The 18289-nt window shown below is 50.2% G+C and overlaps 1 protein-coding gene across 1 annotated transcript; it reads right to left on the bottom strand.

Moving 5' to 3' along the window:
- Nucleotides 1-867: 867 nt before the first annotated feature.
- Robo3 (roundabout guidance receptor 3) lies at nucleotides 868-17846 on the bottom strand. The gene is made up of 28 exons (XM_021172673.3): nucleotides 17460-17846; nucleotides 14088-14414; nucleotides 13632-13789; nucleotides 12491-12611; nucleotides 12256-12394; nucleotides 11882-12009; nucleotides 11542-11666; nucleotides 9733-9904; nucleotides 9272-9477; nucleotides 8966-9047; nucleotides 8518-8683; nucleotides 7809-7975; nucleotides 7161-7276; nucleotides 6746-6971; nucleotides 6450-6571; nucleotides 6039-6210; nucleotides 5521-5706; nucleotides 4799-4822; nucleotides 4678-4720; nucleotides 4329-4468; nucleotides 3783-3977; nucleotides 3505-3643; nucleotides 3153-3365; nucleotides 2603-2754; nucleotides 2361-2471; nucleotides 1993-2169; nucleotides 1369-1598; nucleotides 868-1070 (listed from the first exon to the last, which is right to left on the bottom strand). The coding sequence occupies exons 1-28, from the start codon at nucleotides 17617-17619 to the stop codon at nucleotides 1059-1061; spliced, it is 4209 nt and encodes a 1402-aa protein (XP_021028332.1). The 5' UTR covers nucleotides 17620-17846; the 3' UTR covers nucleotides 868-1058.
- Nucleotides 17847-18289: the final 443 nt, after the last annotated feature.

The raw sequence follows: 18289 nt of genomic DNA on the forward strand, positions 1-18289 counted from the left end.
CTCTCTCTCTCTCTCTCTCTCTCTCTCTCTCTCTAACCTTGTAAGGTGAGTGATCAGATAGACCCTGGAGAAGGGCACCAAAGAAGAACTTGGCTCAGTTTTCTGAAGGGGGAACAATGATCTATGTGTTGGCTATCTGAATATACCTAAAGTAACAGAATTTTATGGTATAGATATAAAATATCCCTCCAACGGGCCTATGTGGCAAGGGGCTATATTTAGTGTCACTATTGAGAGGTGACTAGATCATAAAGGCAGTAACTTCATCTGTGAGCTACTATGAGGTGTGGTATGACTGGAGGAAGTAAGTCATTGGGATCATTTCTTTAACCTTGTGGCCAAGGTTACTTGTATACTTTTTTGTGTACTTTTTTTCTGCTTCTTGGATGTTATAGTTGAGCAACTCTACTCCACCATAGTACTTTGCCTCACCATAGCCGCAAAACAAGGTCCAGCCAACCGTCGGCTCAGTACTGAAAAGCTCAGAGAAAATAACCCTTTCTTTCCTTAAGTTGTTTGTGTGTCAGTGAATAGTGGACTAACACACTGGAGGACAGTGGACTAAAACATTGGGGGACAGTGACCTAACACACTGGAGAACAGTGGACAAACACAGTGGGGGACAGTGGCTTCAGTTCCTCTGTGACACAGTCCAGGCCAGTATCACTTCTCATCTGTTCTTAGCTTGCAGTTTTAACAGAAAGTCAAAAGCATGCAGAAGCTTCCAGTGTGTATTGACCTTCAGACCTTCATAGCCTGCTCTACCTACAACGCTGCACAAAACAAGCAGGGGCCAGGGCTCAGATCGGAGGCTTTTTTCTTTCTCTGTTTGTACAAACATGTCTCAGTAAGAACGAGATGGAAAGTAAAGAGCTAGTTCTCTGATTCCCAAGACAACTAAAACTGTTGCAGACAGTGTGCTTCAGTGAGTCACAAGCATCATTGCTGGGAGGAAAGTCTGCCCATCCTTGCTCCTCTTGGCCCACATCGGTTGACCAGGGAAGGGGTTCACATTCTTGCACTGTGGAGCCTCAGTAAGCTCATTGCTTGGTGAAGGGTCATCTTGGTTCCTAAGGAGAAAAGAATGTGTGTAATGCAGGGGTGGGGATCTGCTATTTTGTCACAGGCCATGCATAGGAGGGAATCAGCCCTTTTTTTCTAATCTACTCCTCCTATGGCATACTCAGACTCTCCTCTTACGTGTCATTACACCCTCAGCCCTTGTCATTTCTTCTCAAGGATTTCTCCCTTACAACCCTCCCTGGTCCCTCTCTTTGTGATCTCTGGAGCCCTTTACTGCTTCTCTGTTTCCCTTTGGCCTGTCCTTCCAGCCCTTTGCTCTGCTTCTTTATGTCCTTTGATTCCCACCTCTCGGCGATTCCGTCCTGGCCTCTGGCTCTGGCTCTGGCTCTGGCTCCGGCTTCGACTTCGGCTGCGTCCAGGGCCCCGAGAGCCCCGAGAACCTCGAGAGCTGTTGGAACCCCTAGAAGAATTGCTACCAGCGGTAGAGCAGGTGCTGGTGCCCTGGGCATGGCTCAGGAAGCTTGGTCTGCCGTATGGAAGCCAGGCCTCTTCCGCAGCACAACCCAGAAGTGCAGCTGGGCCCACAGGAGGAAACAGATTGTCACCACTTGTCCACTGGCACCCTGTAAACTCTCCCAGCTCTGGGTAATTTCTGAGGGATGGGCACCGGCAGGTTGAAGGCCTAACACATGATTTTGACATGATATGGGTTCAGAAACATTTGGGGTGCTCCTGAGCACAGAGAGATTAGGAAAGGGAGGACAGGACAGAGCACCCAGACCCTACTTTTTCATCATCCTTGGCTTCAGTCCTGGGGGGGGGGGGGGTCGTGGGGACTCTGAGAACTTTTACTTAGAGGGAATGAAAGAAACAAGAGACAATTTCAATGTTGACCAGACGCATGAATCCAATGGAAGCTGGGACTTCCGCAAACCTCCAGTCCCCTCCCTCTGCCCTGGCTCTCCTTACCATCTGGGTGGGGTCCACGTTGGGCCCCTAGAGGTTGGGCCCCTAGAGGCACTGCCTGCGCCACTCTCCTCTCCCCACTTCGCTCTCGCTCTAGGGAAGACATGCTGCCTGCTGCCCGCAGACCCAAGGGCCAGCTTGTCTCTTCCTCTGGTGGTGGCAAGGGTGGTGGGGGCAAGTCTGAGAAGAAAACTCGTTTTCAGCCAAGTCTCCTGCTTCTTCAGACACTAATATTCCTCGTTCCCCCATCCCTGACACTGGGAGGCAAATGCATGACCCAAGGCTTGGTGTCACCTGCTTCATTCTTCTTGGTTTCTTGCCCATTCTCTCTACTAACTGTCACCATCTCCCAGGCCTAGGGTTCTTCTCACCCCCAGGACTGTGCTCCCTTCTGTAGGGAAGAGCCTTGGGTTTCTTCCGGATTCGAGCACGGTGTCCATGGAGTGGGGGAGTCATCTCTCCAGTTACCTGACGGGTTCTCCCTTTAGTATTAAGAGACAAAGGGAGAGGGGTATGGGGAGGCAATTGAAAGGTATTGAGAAAGGAGGTTGAAGATAAAGTTTTGAAGGGAGAGAGAGTGAGGTGGAAGCAAGCTGAATGTCATCAGACTCACCCGGTGCACTGCTGGCTGTACTAGGGACAGGACTGGGGCTAGCGTGATAGGAGACTACCGGGCCAGCACCCAAGCCAACAGGCCTTCCGTCATGGCTACTCAGAGCAGGCTGGGATACGCTGAGAGGAGAACTTGGCCCAAGGGGTACTCTCCTGCAATGACATAAGGCCTCAGCATGTGTTCACACCACAGAATCAAGAGCTTACTCTGCTCCAGGCATTGTGCTGCACCCTCAGCCTAAAACTTGAATAAGCAAGACATGATTTGTCCCCCACAAGGCCTCAAACCAGGGGAGCGTGAGGACATCCACTTTTGTATGCAATGCCTTGGAAGTTTGCAGACCCACTCCAAAGAGAGAGAGAGAGAGAGCCTGAAAGATGAGTGAGAGCTCTGCTCGACGCCATCTCCCCCCCCACACACACACACAGCATGCTGTCATCTAAACACAGCCATGAGACTTCTGAACCCTCTTCCCCTATATATCCATCCACCCACTGAACAAATGTATGTAGAGGGCCTATAATATTCAGGGTATTCAACACCTCCTTACCTGGGCATCTGATGGAGATGTGGGATGTCAGTAGGGGGTTGGGGAGGGTCAGGAGGTGAGGGGGTAAGAGTAGCTGTGGACTGCTGTCCATAAGAAGAAGTAGGGGAGGGTGTGTCCCTTGGGGCCGGAGCCACCATGCACGCACCACTGGAGCTTGACCCAACCAAGTGGCTTTTCTCAGGCACTGGTGGGCACCACTCTTCCAGATCTGAGCTGAGGTGGGGAAGGAAGATGAGAAGCGAAGGAATGGATAGCTTCACATTTTCTAGAAGCTTCTCTGCTCACTCCCTGCTCTAGGAAGTCTCTGGCTTCTCTAAATGTGAGGGGTATGTGCTGCTGACAGCATCCCTACCTGCCCTTCAGCTCCTCCTCAGTCCCCTCCGGACAGCTCAGCTCACAGGAAGGGGGAGGTGGTGGCAGGGCTTCTGGCCAGCTCAAAGATGGCATTTGTACAGGCTTGCCCAGAAGCTTCCCCTGGCCTCCCCTGGCTCCTGAAGAGGAGAGATAGGGGCATGCCAGGAGCATGCAGAAAAGAGCCAGAGATGAGTCAGTGTGTCAGAAGGAAGTCACAGGCCAGGTGCCAGAGGATCGAGGATATTGTGGATGGGACTAAAGTGAGGAGGGTCATACCACTGTCCCCCTCGCTCCATTCCGGGGGAGCATACTGGCTCCAGGTGCTTGGGTCCCCAGAAGAGTGTTGAGGGAACCCTCCATGGAAGGTCTGTAGCTCTTCCCCTACTGGGTCAATGGTGCTGTAGACAGGACCCTCACCAGAGGCATTAGCACCACGTGCAGTCTGAGCCAAGTACAGGGAGATTCCTGCCTCTGAGGAGGAGAAAGAGGGAGGCCCAGGGGAGGAGGCAGACACACAGACATAGGGCACAGAGGAAGATGGAAGGCAGAAGGAGATTCCATAGAATCAACTTCCTCCCCCACCCCAAATCTGATGTGTCAAACCAAGGCCAAGGTTAAGGACTGATTGTTGTGCTATATAGCTCAAGCCCACGGTCCATCCCCCAGTCCTCTAAGCTCTAACCAAACTCAGGAAGGCCAGGATTCCTCAGATCCCTTCAGTGTGCCCCAGGAAGCTGACAGAGTGAGAAGTGAGGGTGGCAGAAGGCTAAGTCTTGGGGGATGGGGTAGGTGTACCCCCTTAAGGGAATTAGAGTTCCTCACCATTGTAGTATCTATCATCTGGATCAGGATTGCTGGGGCAGCAGCTCCCCCGGGGCTCCTGAGCTGAGGGACTCCGAGGTGGGTGGGGCCAGGAGTCTGCCAGCCATGGGTAGGCAGCAGGGCCAAGGCCCATGGGTGGCCTGAGGGGGAGCAGGTGAATATTGGGAATGGGGAGCCAAAAGAGGCCGGTGAAGGGAGGAAGATGGCAGAAATCAAGAGTCACAGGACAGAAACGATGGTCAGGGGCAGGGACTAGGAGAGGCTGGACATGGAGAGGTGGTCAGGCCTGGAGTGGAAGGGACACTCTCTCTGTAGAAACAATTATCGTTAGAAAGGTCCCAAGGATTACCTGGAACTGGATCCAGAAAGGCCCTCTGAGTGTGGAAAGGACACTGAGGGAGATAAAGGGGAAAGTGGTAAGAGAAGACCTGGTATTGGGGTTCTGAACCCCACAGAGTAGAGATGCTTACCTGCAGGTGTGTAGGCAAAGGAGGCTTCCGAAAAGGAACCCAGAAGAAAAAGAAGAGGGGAAATGAGGTGGGTAGTTGGGAACTCCATTTGTTTGTCTACTCCTCGATCCTCATTCCAAATCTACTCATGTTTATACTAATTTCTTGGAATGAGACTCAAGTCTGTCTCTGTCTCTAACTCTCTGTCTCTGTCTCTTTGCCTGTATTCAGTCTCTGTCCTCCCCCCTCCCCACTTTGAGACAAGATTTCATGTAGCCCAGTCTGTCCTTGAACTCACTATAAGGATGGCTTTGAACCAGTTCCCCTTCTGACTTCATTTTCTCTTTTTTTTTTCCCTAAAACTTTAACAAGTGATCCCTACATGTAACCAAACTTCAGAGATTACTTTTATTACGGAGTAGATCTTTGAGCCGACCAGTCTAGACATCAAGGGGTCATACAGGCCCTCTGACTTGAAAGGTACTTTCCTATTTACTGAGGTTGAATTGCAAAACCAGTGTCCCAGTGTTAAATCTAACCCCTCTGTCCAATCTGGTACTTCCCCCTCTAGAACTGCCCTCTCACTTCCAAACTTGCTTTCCACAGTTAGCGCCGCGAGGCAGCCGAATGGGCAGTGCTCTCCTTGGACCCACCTAAGGCCCCGCCCACCCACTCAGTTGAGGCCCCGCCTCCCCGAAGCCCCTCCCACGTAGGATCCTAGTGCCCGGAGGCGTGGCTCTCACCAGTATAGTGACTGAGTTCTTTGCGCTGCTTCTGGCGCCGGTAGAGGGCGGCGCAGAACCCAAGTAGCAGCGCCCCGCAGGCTGCGCTGCTGCCAGCTAGGAAAGCAGGCTTCCGCAGCACCCTAGCCAACCGTTCCGCCAGCCCCTCGCTGACCTCAGGCCTGGGCTCTGCCGCCGGAGGGAATGCTGTGGGGTTCAGAAAGATGAAAGGAGACAAACCCGAAATCCAGGGGCTCGGACGGCGTCATTCCGGATCCGTAAATCCAACTACCCCACTATTCCCTCAGGTTATTTTTTATTACTTTAAAATTTTTATTGCCTCATTTCATTCTATTTATTTATTTTGAGACAAGATCTCACTGTATCCTTGGCTAGCCTGGAACTCTCTGTGTAGATCAGGCTGGCCTCGAATTCACAGTCAGCCGCCTGTGCCTCTCGAGTGAGGGAATTAAAGCTCTGCCACTTTTGGCTCCCCAAGTTCTCTAGCTCTGCTCTCCCATGCCCACCACCAGACTCACGCAGCTGCACTAGCACTGGAGCACTGGCCACGCCCACACCAGCACTGGTAGCTGCTGCCACCAGGGCTCGATAGATCTGGCCCGGTAGCAGTCCGCTGAACGTCACAGAGCGTGCCCAACCTGCTGCAGATCGATTGAGGTGGAATCGGCTTTCATTACCCAGGCACCAAATCTAGAGAGATCCCGGATACAAGCGTGGTCAGGAGCTGGATTTAGGTCCCAAGGAAAAACGAGGTTGCAGCTAGGGGAAACTGGAGACAATGCTTTGAACCCGTTTCCTCTCTCTCAGACGTTTCCCAGACCCAAAGATTACCTCCATCCTCCGCCATAACTTTTGGCCCTATGTCTCACCTCCCCTAACCCACTCCCAGTGCCCAGCCCACTCACCCAATCCCCAGGCTAACTCTGTACCTGGTATTCAGTGATGACCCCATTTCGCTGGGAGGGAAGTGGAGGCTCCCAGGATACAGTGACACTGCTGTTGCGATCACCCCCCAAGGCCACAGCCACTCCCTGAGGGGGGCCACTGGGGGCTAGCCCAGGGTGGAGCATGGTAAGAAGAAGGACACAGACGGTCATTGCAAGCTGCCTCAAGTTTCATCCTCCCAGTTCTTACATGACAGAACATCCTCCCTTCCTACATTGCTGTTCAAATCTCCCTCCTCTTCCTCCTCTCCAGTCTATATCACTCTGCATCACATCCTTACCCTCCTCGGGAATGCTCCTGGTCACAAAAGGGCTTTCAGCCCCCAGCCCCTCCTGGCCTTGGACTTGCACCTTGATCTGGATTTGGGCCCCTGGGGGCAGTCCTCTTAGCACAGTACTTTGCTTGTGTGGACTCTGTAGGTCTAGCATTGTCCAGCTTCCCTGGTCAAGGCCTGCAATCCTCCAAGACACACGGAATCCTTGCACCAGCTGGACTGGACCATCCACCTATAGGAAATAGAGAAGAGTGTGTTCGAGTCCCGGAGGAGGCTGCAGCCACACAGGACTTCCAAGCCCAAACCCTATTCCGCTCCTGCCTTCCCTAGCCTCTCATCCATGACTCCCCATCACTCCTCAGATGCCCTCATGGCCCCCATCGCCATGCCATCTCTAACCACATCCCTATGCCACACTCACAGTCCAGGAAACCTGCAGAGTTCTGGGCCCAAGGACAGTGGGCTCCTGCATTCGCACAGCCACTTCCCCTCGCTGGCCTTTCCACGGGTCCTCCGCTGGCCTAGATAGGCTGCTGTCTGCTGAGCAAAGAGCCCAGTCAGCAGGGGCCACCAAAGGCAAGACTGTTGTACTAAGGCTATGTTTATCTTCTGTCTCTGCCAGGCTCACAGACTGTAATGCATTGCTGCATAGCACAGCTGCGTTAGGGGAATCTTTTACAGAGGTAACCAGGAGGAGAGGCTAGTATGAATTTTCTTTTCCCTTCTGCATTCATTAAAGGCCTCAAATCATTGTCTCCTATGTGCACTTGATTCCCCCAAGTCCCTTTTAGCCTTAACAATCTTGTACTGCATGTGGTTAAGAGGTTCAATGGTAAGGCGTTACTGAGATGGATGCCGATCACATGCCCTCATTTTCCCCTCCTCCCCTTCTTGGGCCTTCCATGAAAGAGAAGCATGACTTCCTGCTGTAGTCTGGGGCCATCGGTATAGACCTGGCATATCAAAAGAAAATCTGGTGTACTGCCACCATTCTGTGGTTTGGATGGGGTGAGGGCTACTCTCTGCTGTCCCTCATTCATACTCAGGCCCATAAGGCCTCTGGCCTTACCCTGGGTTTGAACAGGCTCAGAGACAGGACTGGGTTCACTGAGGCCCCAGGCTCCAACGGCTCTCACTAGGAATAAGTAGATGGTGTTGGGCTGCAGGCCACTGATGGTGTAAGTTTCCAGCTGCACCCCATCGGCCACCGTCCGCCACGTGTTGCCAGCTGCTTGGCTAAGAAGGAAAGAGATGGCAGGAGTGTCTAATCCAGGAATGCCCAACCTGTCTACTCAGTTTCACCCATTCCCTAGAGAACTTTATCTTGGGAGAGAAGGCCTAGACAATCATTTTTCCAAAATAGCAAAAGTCCTAAGGACATAGGATCCCCCCTCTTTTTAACTCTCTGGCTTTGTATTCAACAATTGTTTCCATGGGCCTGGAGAGACAGCTCAGTAGGTAAAGGCCTGCTGAGGACTTTAAAGTCCTGCAAGCACGAGGACCTGAGTTCACATCCCATGCACCCACATAAACCCCAGGTATGGTGGCACGCATCTCTAAATCTTAGCATTTGTTGGGGGAGGAGGGTAGAGACAGGCAGATCCTCAGAGCTGACAAGTCAGCCTGTCTAACCAATTAGTGAGACCCAGATTCAAAGCAAGACTGTTTTACAGACCCTAGGGGAGGCCACTTGATACTATGCTGTGGTCTCTATGTGCACATATACACCTACACATGTACACTTGCAAGCACACAGACACACAACATCCTCTCCATACCTGAAGGCCTCTATCACATAGGAGGTAGCTGTGGCCCCAGACTGTGGATTGGGCTTCCAGGTCAAGGTAATGCTGTTTGCGGTTACTTCTGTGACTATTGGCTGAGAGGGAGGCCCTGGAGGATTACTGGGTCCTGTTGCTGGACCTGGTGATGCTCCCCAATCTTCTGCAGTGATAGATTATCATTAGATAGATAGACTGGTGAAGGAAGTGAGACATGCCTCCTTCCTAGAAAAGCTGTGGAGCTCCAAAAGTGGCAATGGCTATGAGGTAGCATAGTATATTAACCCAGACTCACATCTGCCTCCCGAGTGCACCAGTTCATCCTCATCCCCACCAACATAGTGTTTGGAAGATAAAATTAAGCCTGAGGCTTGGAAGATATTGGCTATTCTTAAAACAAACCTGGAGAAAGCTACTGCAAGACTAGACTGATGGATAAACTTACCTCGCTTCCTAAGCCAGCTATTCCATGTGGCCTCCCCTATGGAACTCTTGGCCACACAGCTGTAGAAACCCATGTCCATCTCCTGTAGGAGAAGGTAGAGTGCTGGCCCACTGGGAATGGAGCAAAGTAGGGTGAAGGGGTGGAGAGGCAGGTAACAGAAGGATGAGGAGGATGCTGGATACTTTAGGAAGTCTGAGAGAGCAGAGAGGTAGAAATGGATTAGATGCCTAGTTGGTACTTACTAGAGTTGGAATGTGGACCAGATAGCTATTTTCCAGTTACAAGGATTCCAGGGATGTCACTCACCTGTATGCTGACAATGTGTAGAGTGCCATTGTCCATTAAGTTGAACTGTGAGTCATCCCCCTGCAGCCACCTCTCATCCTTCTTCCACTGGATGTTGGGCTGGGGGTTTCCAATCACTCTGCATGGCAGCCATACAGAAGAGCCAAGTACCAGTGTCTGATTGGCTGGTCCCTGGAGAATGATGGGAGGTAGCCCATCTATGGAGGCTGAGAGAGGGAGAACTTGGGTCAGGAAACCTTTGTCCTTCTGCCTTATTTGTTTCATCACCTCATTCCTCCCTCCTTGTCATCCAAGAGGGCTTTGACTGGGACTATTTTGCTGCTAGTTTCCAAACATCAAGAATGTCCCTCAGAAAAATGTCATTTCCCCTTTAGACACATTGAACAGCATCCAAGGGAAACATCTCTTTAAACAATGTCTTTGCAGATTCTGGGTCCAACCCACTCTCCACGAACACATACCTCCTTTTATCTCTAATAGGGCCTTTGCTAGGATGCTACCAGCCACACTGACAGCCTGGCACACATAGTAGCCACCATCCCCGATCTTTACTTCAGTGATGTTGAGCTGGCCTCTTGGAGAGACTAAGAGGCGTCCCATGGGCTGGAGTGACTGACTAGGGAAAAGCAGGACCTAGGATAGAGCAAGGAAACAAGATGGGGAATGGGCAGGATGTAGAGAACCCTATACCTGCTGAGCGAAACTCTAAGATTTTAGTTTGCACTCTGCCTCCAACCATTGACATGATCCAAATTAGTTAGGGTAACTGACAAAAAGGACAGGCATTTATTAGAAGCTCTTGGGGTCCATGCCCCAGTTCTGTGACTTTATTGGTTGAGAAACTCTAAGAAACTAAGCTCTGAGATAAGGCAGGAGGATCACAAGTTAAGAGACCAGCCTTAGCTCAGAAGATGAACCACCTGGGGTCTGGGGAGATGGCTCAGGGGTTAAGAGCACTGGCTGCTTTTCTAGAGGCCCTGGGTTCAGTTCCCAGAATCCAGATAGCAGCTTACAACTGTCTGTAATTCCAGTTCTGGTAGAACTGACACCCTCATACAAACATACATTCAAACAAAATACCAATGAACATGAATAAATCTTTTTTTTAAAAAAAAAGAAGAGCCAACTAACCAACAACAACTAAAATAAAACCTCTGGAGCTGGTGAGATGGCTCAGCGGTTAAGAGCGCCGACTGCTCTTCCAAAAGTCCTGAGTTCAAATCCCAGCAACCACATGATGGCTCACAACCATCCGTAACAAAAATCTGATACCCTCTTCAGGAGTGTCTGAAGACAGCTACAGTGTACACACATATAATAAAATAAATAAATAAATAAATAAATCTTAAAAAACAAAAAAACCTCTGGGCAAGTATATCTTTATGAGCCCCAGTTTCTCCAAACTTGGCTCTAAAAGCTTAGGGGTCAAACTCAGTATGAAGGAATCATGTCAATGTTTTATAAAGCACTGTGATAAATGTTAAATATTTTCTGGCTTAGTGTTTTACTTTCGATAGAGATGTGGGAAGGAAGGAAAACAGGTTTGGGTCTCTGGACAACAGGCCAGGCTAAGACTCTGACTGACCCTCTCTTACTCTTTCCTACCAACACCATTTTCATCCCCATGGGGACCTAATTAAAACATAACAGTCACAAGAACTGGAGACATTGGGAAATTGTGACTATGGGCTTGGGACAAAAATCTTGTAGTTTTCCTGAAGTGTGGAGATAATCAGATTTACTATAGTGACCCTGTAGCACAGTGCCCACTCTTTCCATAGAGAAAATCACTAAGGTTGTAAATTCCATTCTTTTGGGTAGTGTGATCTGGATTCGTTCACTAGGTGGAAAGGAGATGGCTGTGAGCACCCCTGGTGGAATGAGTGATCAATAGAGCAAATCGTCTACCCTAGGAAACTTTAATTCCTTCAATACTTGGTTTCCAGGTCCAAAAGCCAAGGTCCAGATAGTTTGGGGGAGGAAAAACTTAGCTAGATTTCTACTTTCAAGACAGCACTGGTCAACACATCAAGATTCTCTCAGAACTTGCCACTCCGAATTGCTCGGCACCACCTAACATATTGCTGCATTATCACTGAATTGTCCAAGGGCCCAGATGCTCCTGGCCTTTTTATCTTCATTGTTTTATTTGCCCCTCTCAACCTGCAAGAGTTTCTGGGACAGGAAACTGAGAGAGAAGTTTACAAAAAGTGGAGGGAGAGAAAGATCCAGAAGGAAAATTGGTCAGCGCTTTGGAATGAGCTACGTACTTGACTCCCTTCCTTCTGCCAGAAGATGGCAGGTGGAGGGTTTCCTTTGGTCTCACATTGGAATGACACGTTTTCTCCGGGAGCTACTGTCTGGTTCTGGGGCTTAGTCACAAATTGTGGTGGGACTGGGAAGGAGAGAGACAAAAAAAGAAGCCGGATTCAGTGGTAGGGAAGTCCAAAGCTAGATTAATTGCTCAGATCTCTTTGGTTTGATCGTTTCTCTCTCCAGAAGTATCTCATGTGATCTACCCATGCCTCCTGTTCTCTCCTCTCTCCCCCATTCTCCTCCAACACCACCCCTCATATCACCCCTGCAAGCTGACCCAGGAAGAGCCCTCACCGTGAACACTGAGGGAGCCAGATGCCTCTGCGCGGCCCACACTGTTCTCTGCTACACACGTGTATGTCCCCTCGTCTTCAGAGCTCACTTGGTCGATCCAAAGGCTGTGGTCACTCCGAATCTCATACCTGCTCCACTCCCCACACCAAGCTGGGTTGGTCACAGCTACAAACCCCGTCTCTCTCCCCCAGAACAAACACCAGGGTCAAGATAGGCAAGGGGCAGTTCAAATGGTACAGAAGATGGCACCCACTATATGAAGTAAGTTTAACCAGGGACCACTAGTTCTGGGAAATAAATTTCTCTATGCCATGGCCAGGTAGGGTCTGGAGTTCCTGGGTTCCCTCTGTTGTCAAAAGGAAGGGGCTTCTCACCTGCCAGTGGGCAGCTCCCCATCATCCTTGCGCCAGTGTAGATTGGGCTGGGGATCTCCCTGCACCTCACACAGGAAATTCACAGGGGCATCAGCCAGGACAACCTGGTTTATTGGTCTACGCAGAAATGAGGGACGCTCTACAGAGTAGGAGCCATTGAACTGTCAGGGGTACTGCACAGCTACTTGCTCACTGGGCTACATACTCCCATAACTCCAAAATGCCCGGTGCCTACCCAGTACCACAAGTTCAGCTGCCCCACTCTCTCGTTCTCCAGCCATGTTGGAGGCTACACACATATACATGCCAGCATCACTCTTGAATGTGTGTGACATCATCAGCTTTCCTCCACGTATCTGGGGAATAACAATGGTAAAATTGGTCCTTTACAGTCAAAATGTTTGTGATTGGTCCTTTACATCAAAATGTTTGTGAGTGTGTGCATGCTTGTACATGTGTGTACATGTGTATGTAAATTTTACTTGGTTCCTTATAGTAAGCTAATGAAGTTGATTCATGTGTCAGATATGGGGGCTTTGGGGCATCATGGTGTTCTCTCTTGACTTTTTTTTTTTTTAGGGGAGGGGTGCTCTAGAAATCATTTTGTAGACCAGACTGGCTTTAAATTCAAGGATCTGCCTGCCTCTGCCACCCAAGTGCTGGGATTAGAGGTATGCACCTACATACCCAAGCTCTTTCCACAAAAAAACAAAAACAAAAACAAACAAACAAAAACAAAGACAAACCTGAGTTCTTTACTTAGTAGCTTAGTTTCAAATCATCTTCTGTACAGTACCAAGACATTATTCATAGGTCTCAAGTCCCTTAAGACTAGTGGTTCTCAACATTCCTGATGCTGCCATCCCTTAATGCATACAATTTCTTTTTTTTTAAGATTTATTTATTATTATACATAAGTACATTGTAGCTGTCTTCAGAGGCACCAGAAGAGGGCATCAGATCTCATTACCGGTGGTTGTAAGCCACCACGTGGTTGCTGGGATTTGAACTCAGGACCTTCGGAAGAGCAGTCAGTGCTCTTAGCCACTGAGCCATCTCACCAGCCCACATACAGTTTCTTATGTTGTGGTGACCCCCAACCATAAAAATTTTTTGTTGGTACTTCATAACTGTAATTTTGTGATTGTTATGAATTGTAATGTAAATATTTGATATCCAGAATATTTGATATGCAGCCCCCAAAGAGGTTACAGCCCAGAGGCTGAGAAGCACTGTCTTAGACTCAAGACTTCCTCCTTTGAGGCATGTCCTAGATTCATTGCCTACATGTATGTGAATGTGTACACACATATACACACACTCACGGTGATTGCCTACATGTATGTGAATGTGTACACACATATACACACACTCACGGTGATCCTTCCCTCCTCTTCCTTAAGCTTTATATTGCCTTTCTTCCAGGTCACCAAAGGCTCTGGGTGACCCTTAGGGGGCACACATTCCATTACTGCTGGCTCCCCCACCGCTACCACCACGTTCCCAGGCGATTGTCGGAAATCATCACGGAGGACTGAGAATAGAGAAGGGACCATGGGGAGAAAGGTCAGAAAAATAAACAAGGTAGAATGATGTTAACAGGAGCTGAGTGTCATAGGTCATAGGTCACAACTGACCTGGTTTCCTGAAATACCAAGTCAAATCTACTTCCTCCCCCATGGTCAAGGTTTGGTGTTAGAGACCAAAGGTCTCTGTCCCAAAAAAAGACGTTCATTGGACTGACCCCACTCCACCCCGCCCCCAGGCCGACTCTCTGTTGGCCTTCCGGAGTGCCCCAGGTTCTAGAAGCATCAGCTGACGAACTCTCTTACCAGCTACTTCCAGAGAGGCGTTTCTGCTAGCCGCTGCTCCCAGGTAGTTGCGAGCCACACAGGTGTAGACACCCTCGTCAGGCCGAGAGCGACGCCCGTGCACAATGCGGGGAAAGAAGAGGGCACCGCTGGGCAGCAGCAGACGGTGAGCACGCGGATCCTCCCGTGCAGTCGCCACGCGCGCCCCATTCTTGTACCACTCGATGTTGGGTCGAGGCCGGCCTTCGGCACGACAGGGCAGAGTAGCAGGCTCGCCCCTGGAAACCACCAGATCTGGCGGCTGCTCCACGATGCGTGGCATGGCATCTTCTGATCCAACTCTTGACCCTGGAGAAGAAGGTAACTCCAAGTACACAGGCAAAGCAACTGAGGGAAGACCAGGTTTGCTCTGAAGAGTAAGAGAACCCTCTGCCTCATTCATCTCCCATTCTTCCTTTGCTAGAGTCATCTACATCGGCCCACCTGTCCTCCTGCTCTGTAGGCTCTGGTAAGCCTTAGCCTGGAACAACGGAACCGCCCTCAGATAGCAGATCTATAGAGGGATCAGAGCACAGACTCCTAGGAAGGCTTCCTGGGTCTTCTTGAGATGCAGGCCTCATTTCTTGACTAGTGAGCGATGGCTGAGCATGCTTTGGTGAGGAACCTGTACCCTAGCAAGTTGATTTGCACTCACACACACTGGATCGCATATAATTCTTGTTCAGTGAGCAACCAACCATGCATACCATACCGCAGCAGACACTAGATTATTCATCTCTGATGATCTCTGCTCCCACAGATGAAATGGACAAAATTAATTGTCCTGGATTCTTCGTATAAGAAAAGCTGTTAAGGGCTGGGGCTAAGACTAGAAAAGTTCTTAATTTGAATGCTCTGAAGCCCCAGGTAATCACGGTTTTTCCCCCCCTATTTCCAGGAATCCTGTGAAGTCACAGAAATTAAACATGTTGGAAGTGGAAATTTGAGTGGCGCTGCTTTTCCTAAAAGGTACAGTTTTAAAAATCAAGAAATTCCTATCCTCCTTACCTCTCTTGAAACCATTTCTCTGTACATTCTGCCCCTGTCTTTCTCTTGTCCTACAGACCTCCTTCCTGAAGCTGGTTCATCTCCTGCCTCAGGTTTGGGACCCAGGTGTCATCCTCATCCACAAATGTTCCCATGCCCCCATTGTATCCTCATTCTCACCTATGCAGGATAGTTAAATACTGAGCTCTCAGTCAGACCTATTCGCTTCTGCCAGTAGGCGGCGCTGAAGCCTTGCACAATCTGGTGTCCTTAAATAACCAGGGACTCTTGGGCGCATCTGTTCTGCGGCTCTCTCTCGCCCCCACCCCGCCTACCCTGTTCCAATATCCTCAGAGACCTCTTGGTTCTAAGCCCAGTGGGGGATTAGGTTTCGTTTCTTGCCCTTCCTTTTAAGAGTTCTGGTATAGAGAATGCTGGGGCATGGCGGGTGCAGGCTCCACCCTGGTAGTTGATTTGATTACTCGGAGTAAAATCAGTTTCTTTCCCACGTATGGAAGAGAATAAATTTCTCAGTCTTTTCCCTTCCAGATGGAAGGAATCTCTGCTGCTCACGCATCTCTTTCCTCTGTCCCATCCCAATCCTGTTTTGGAAACACTCCACCGAGAGAGGCCCCTGGAATGGCTAGAGCCCAGGTTTTGGCTTCGAAATACTCTGAGCTAGAATCTCAGATTTGACACTTCCCAGAGTTAGTAAGTTGGACATCTTATTTAATTGCAGCCCGTTGGTGGCCCATGCCTGTAAGCCCACTGCTCTGGGTGTGAAGGCGTCTAAGTTACATAGTCTAGGTCTCAAAAACAAAAAGGTTCAGGTCTCTAAATTTCACTTCCTTATCTGCAATGTGGGAGTTCAAAGCCCCCCAAAAGATGCAAGACACATCAGTAGCTATGACAAGTTTACCATTATTTAATATCCTTTCTTCCCCAGCACTTTAATATGGCTCCTACAGTTTCTACCTGAATGAGACTCTAGGCTCTAGTATTTCTAAACCCATCCCATCTCTACTTCAAAAACCTCTCATATGTGATGAAAATACACTTAAGTTCCCTGCTGCCAAGATTTTGCTCTATGCTTTTGTGGTCACTGCCCTATTCTTTATCCTCCATAGCTGTTTTTTTGTTTTGTTTTGTTTTGTTTTTTGTTTTGTTTTGTTTTGTTTTGTTTTTCTTCCCTAGTGGCAGTGTAGCGACCAACAACCATCGTCCCTCCCTGGCTTTTCAAGCTTAAGTAAAAAGGTAGATGTCTGGTATACAGCTCTAGGTGAGTAAAAAAATCCGAGAAAATAACTGCTTGGTCTCTTGGGATTCCTCAAAGGTGGCAAGACTGGAGAATCTCAGCCATCTTCAAACTCCTTCCACACAACACCCTTTTGATCCACCCTTTCCCTCTAATTCCTGCAGACACAGCCGAGAGCTCTCTTTCCCTGGAATTTCTTCCCTGTCATTCCTGGTCTCTGGAGATGCTTCGACAGCAGCCTAATGAATAGCTAATGGCCATGCAAATAGGGCTCTGGGGCTCCTCCCTTGCACCTGAGTACCAGGGGGGAGAGACAGGAGGGAGGGAGGGAGGGAGAGAGAGAGAGAGAGAGAGAGAGAGAGAGAGAGAGAGAGAGAGAGAGAGAGAGAGAGAGAGAGAGAGAGCGCAAAGGTGGACCGTGGCCAGAGTCCGAGGCCCTAGCCTAAGTTGGGCAGAGGCTTCCCAGAGGGAGAGTTCCCGACATAGCCAGCAGGGAGCGCGATCAGGCCTCTCTCCAGACTGCCTGCAGCGCTCAGGGGGGCAGCGCTGTCTCAAGTTATTTATTAATCACTGTAATTAGCAGTAACGACCTCGCCATCGCTCTGCCAGGCTGGGTCAGCTGTGGGTCTCACTGGGGATACAAGCTTAATACTAAGTTTCCTTGAGAAGATCGCTGACTTTGACCCTCCGCGTAAAAACACCTACAAAGTTGAGGGCTTTCCCACCCTTGCTCTGAGCGAGGTTTTTGAAAACTTTAGGTCCTGGAAGTGGCATCTGCTACTTGGGTGGATCACTTAGTGCCCGGTTTAGCCTTGGCCGACTGGCGACATCGTGCCCTCTTCTAACCTTCCTTCTTAGCTTGGAACTTGCCCTTTACAGTTCTCCCACCTGGGGTGGGTGTGGTAAGTGGATAGCAGGAGAGATGAGGAGGAAGGGGCTCAGCAGCCCTCCACCACAGGCAAATACACCAACTCAGATGCTCCTTTGGGACCCCACTTCCCAGGAGGGCCCTGACAGGTGCCCCTGGGTCCTGGAAAGGATGGAGACCTTCCCTTCCAAGCAGCCCTCTCATCCCGATCTCCAAATCTAAGGTCCCCATCGAACAGTCTCACCATTGAGAGAGGGGTCTCCAGGAGGAAGCAGACTAGGGTTGAGCGCTGCCAGCGAGGAGTTGAAGCCGAAGAGTAGTTCGCTGGAGTTGGAGATGTCCCCGGCCAGGGAGTCCGCGAACAAGTTCATCTGTAGTAGTGTTTTAAGCAGGTAGCGCAGCATAGCGCAGCCCGCCTGGGTCTTGGGCAGGGGCCTCGGAGCCCAGGCCCTGGGTCTGGGACCCGTGGGCCGGGAGCCGTAAGCCCCTCCACAGCCTTTGCGCGCTGCGGCAGCCACGATGCCGCTGTCCTGCAGGCGTGCCTGGGTACCGGCCGTGCCTCTGCGCGGGCTGTCCTCCTTCGCTGGTTCTTCTCTCCACCCCCCAGTGCCAGAATCCCCTGGGAGCTGGGCGGGCGGAAAGCAGGTGCCACTCGGATCACACCGTAATTAAGGGCTTAATCCGCCTTCCTCCATACCCCCACCTCCACCAGAATGGCCACTAGCAGGGCCGCGCGCAAGTTAGAGTCCCCGCCCCACACTCCTCTCATCAAATGTTGCTCTGAACCTGGCGGGAGAGTTTCTCTCTCTCTCTCTCTCTCTCTCTCTCTCTCTCTCTCTCTCTCTCTCTCTCTCTCTCTCTCTCTCTCTCTCTCTCTCTCTCTCTCTCTCTCTCTCTCCCCGCGGACTGAGCATCTGTCAGACTCAGCTCTTCTTTCTAAAATTATAGCAGGAATTATTTCTTTTCTTGGACGTCAGGGAAACTGAGGCATTGGGAGAACAGACACTATTGAGCTCTCAATGTCCCAGCTTCCAGTGCCTTTCAAATTCTGGGTCCTGGAAACGTGAGCGCAGG

Source organism: Mus caroli, unplaced genomic scaffold (assembly GCF_978045245.1).
Source record: "Mus caroli unplaced genomic scaffold, Mus_caroli_1 scaffold_11, whole genome shotgun sequence".
NCBI lineage: Eukaryota > Metazoa > Chordata > Mammalia > Rodentia > Muridae > Mus > Mus caroli.

What these genes read in the sequence shown, in the direction of transcription:
- Robo3 (XM_021172673.3), bottom strand. Translation starts at nt 17,619, where the DNA reads ATGCTGCGCTACCTGCTTAAAACACTACTACAGATGAACTTGTTCGCG. An exon ending in CTCTGCAGGTTTCCTGGACT is followed by an intron (nt 6,972 to 7,160) that starts GTGAGTGTGGCA and finishes TATTTCCTATAG; the next exon opens with GTGGATGGTCCAGTCCAGCT. An exon ending in AGATGATAGATACTACAATG is followed by an intron (nt 3,978 to 4,328) that starts GTGAGGAACTCT and finishes TCTCCTCCTCAG; the next exon opens with AGGCAGGAATCTCCCTGTAC.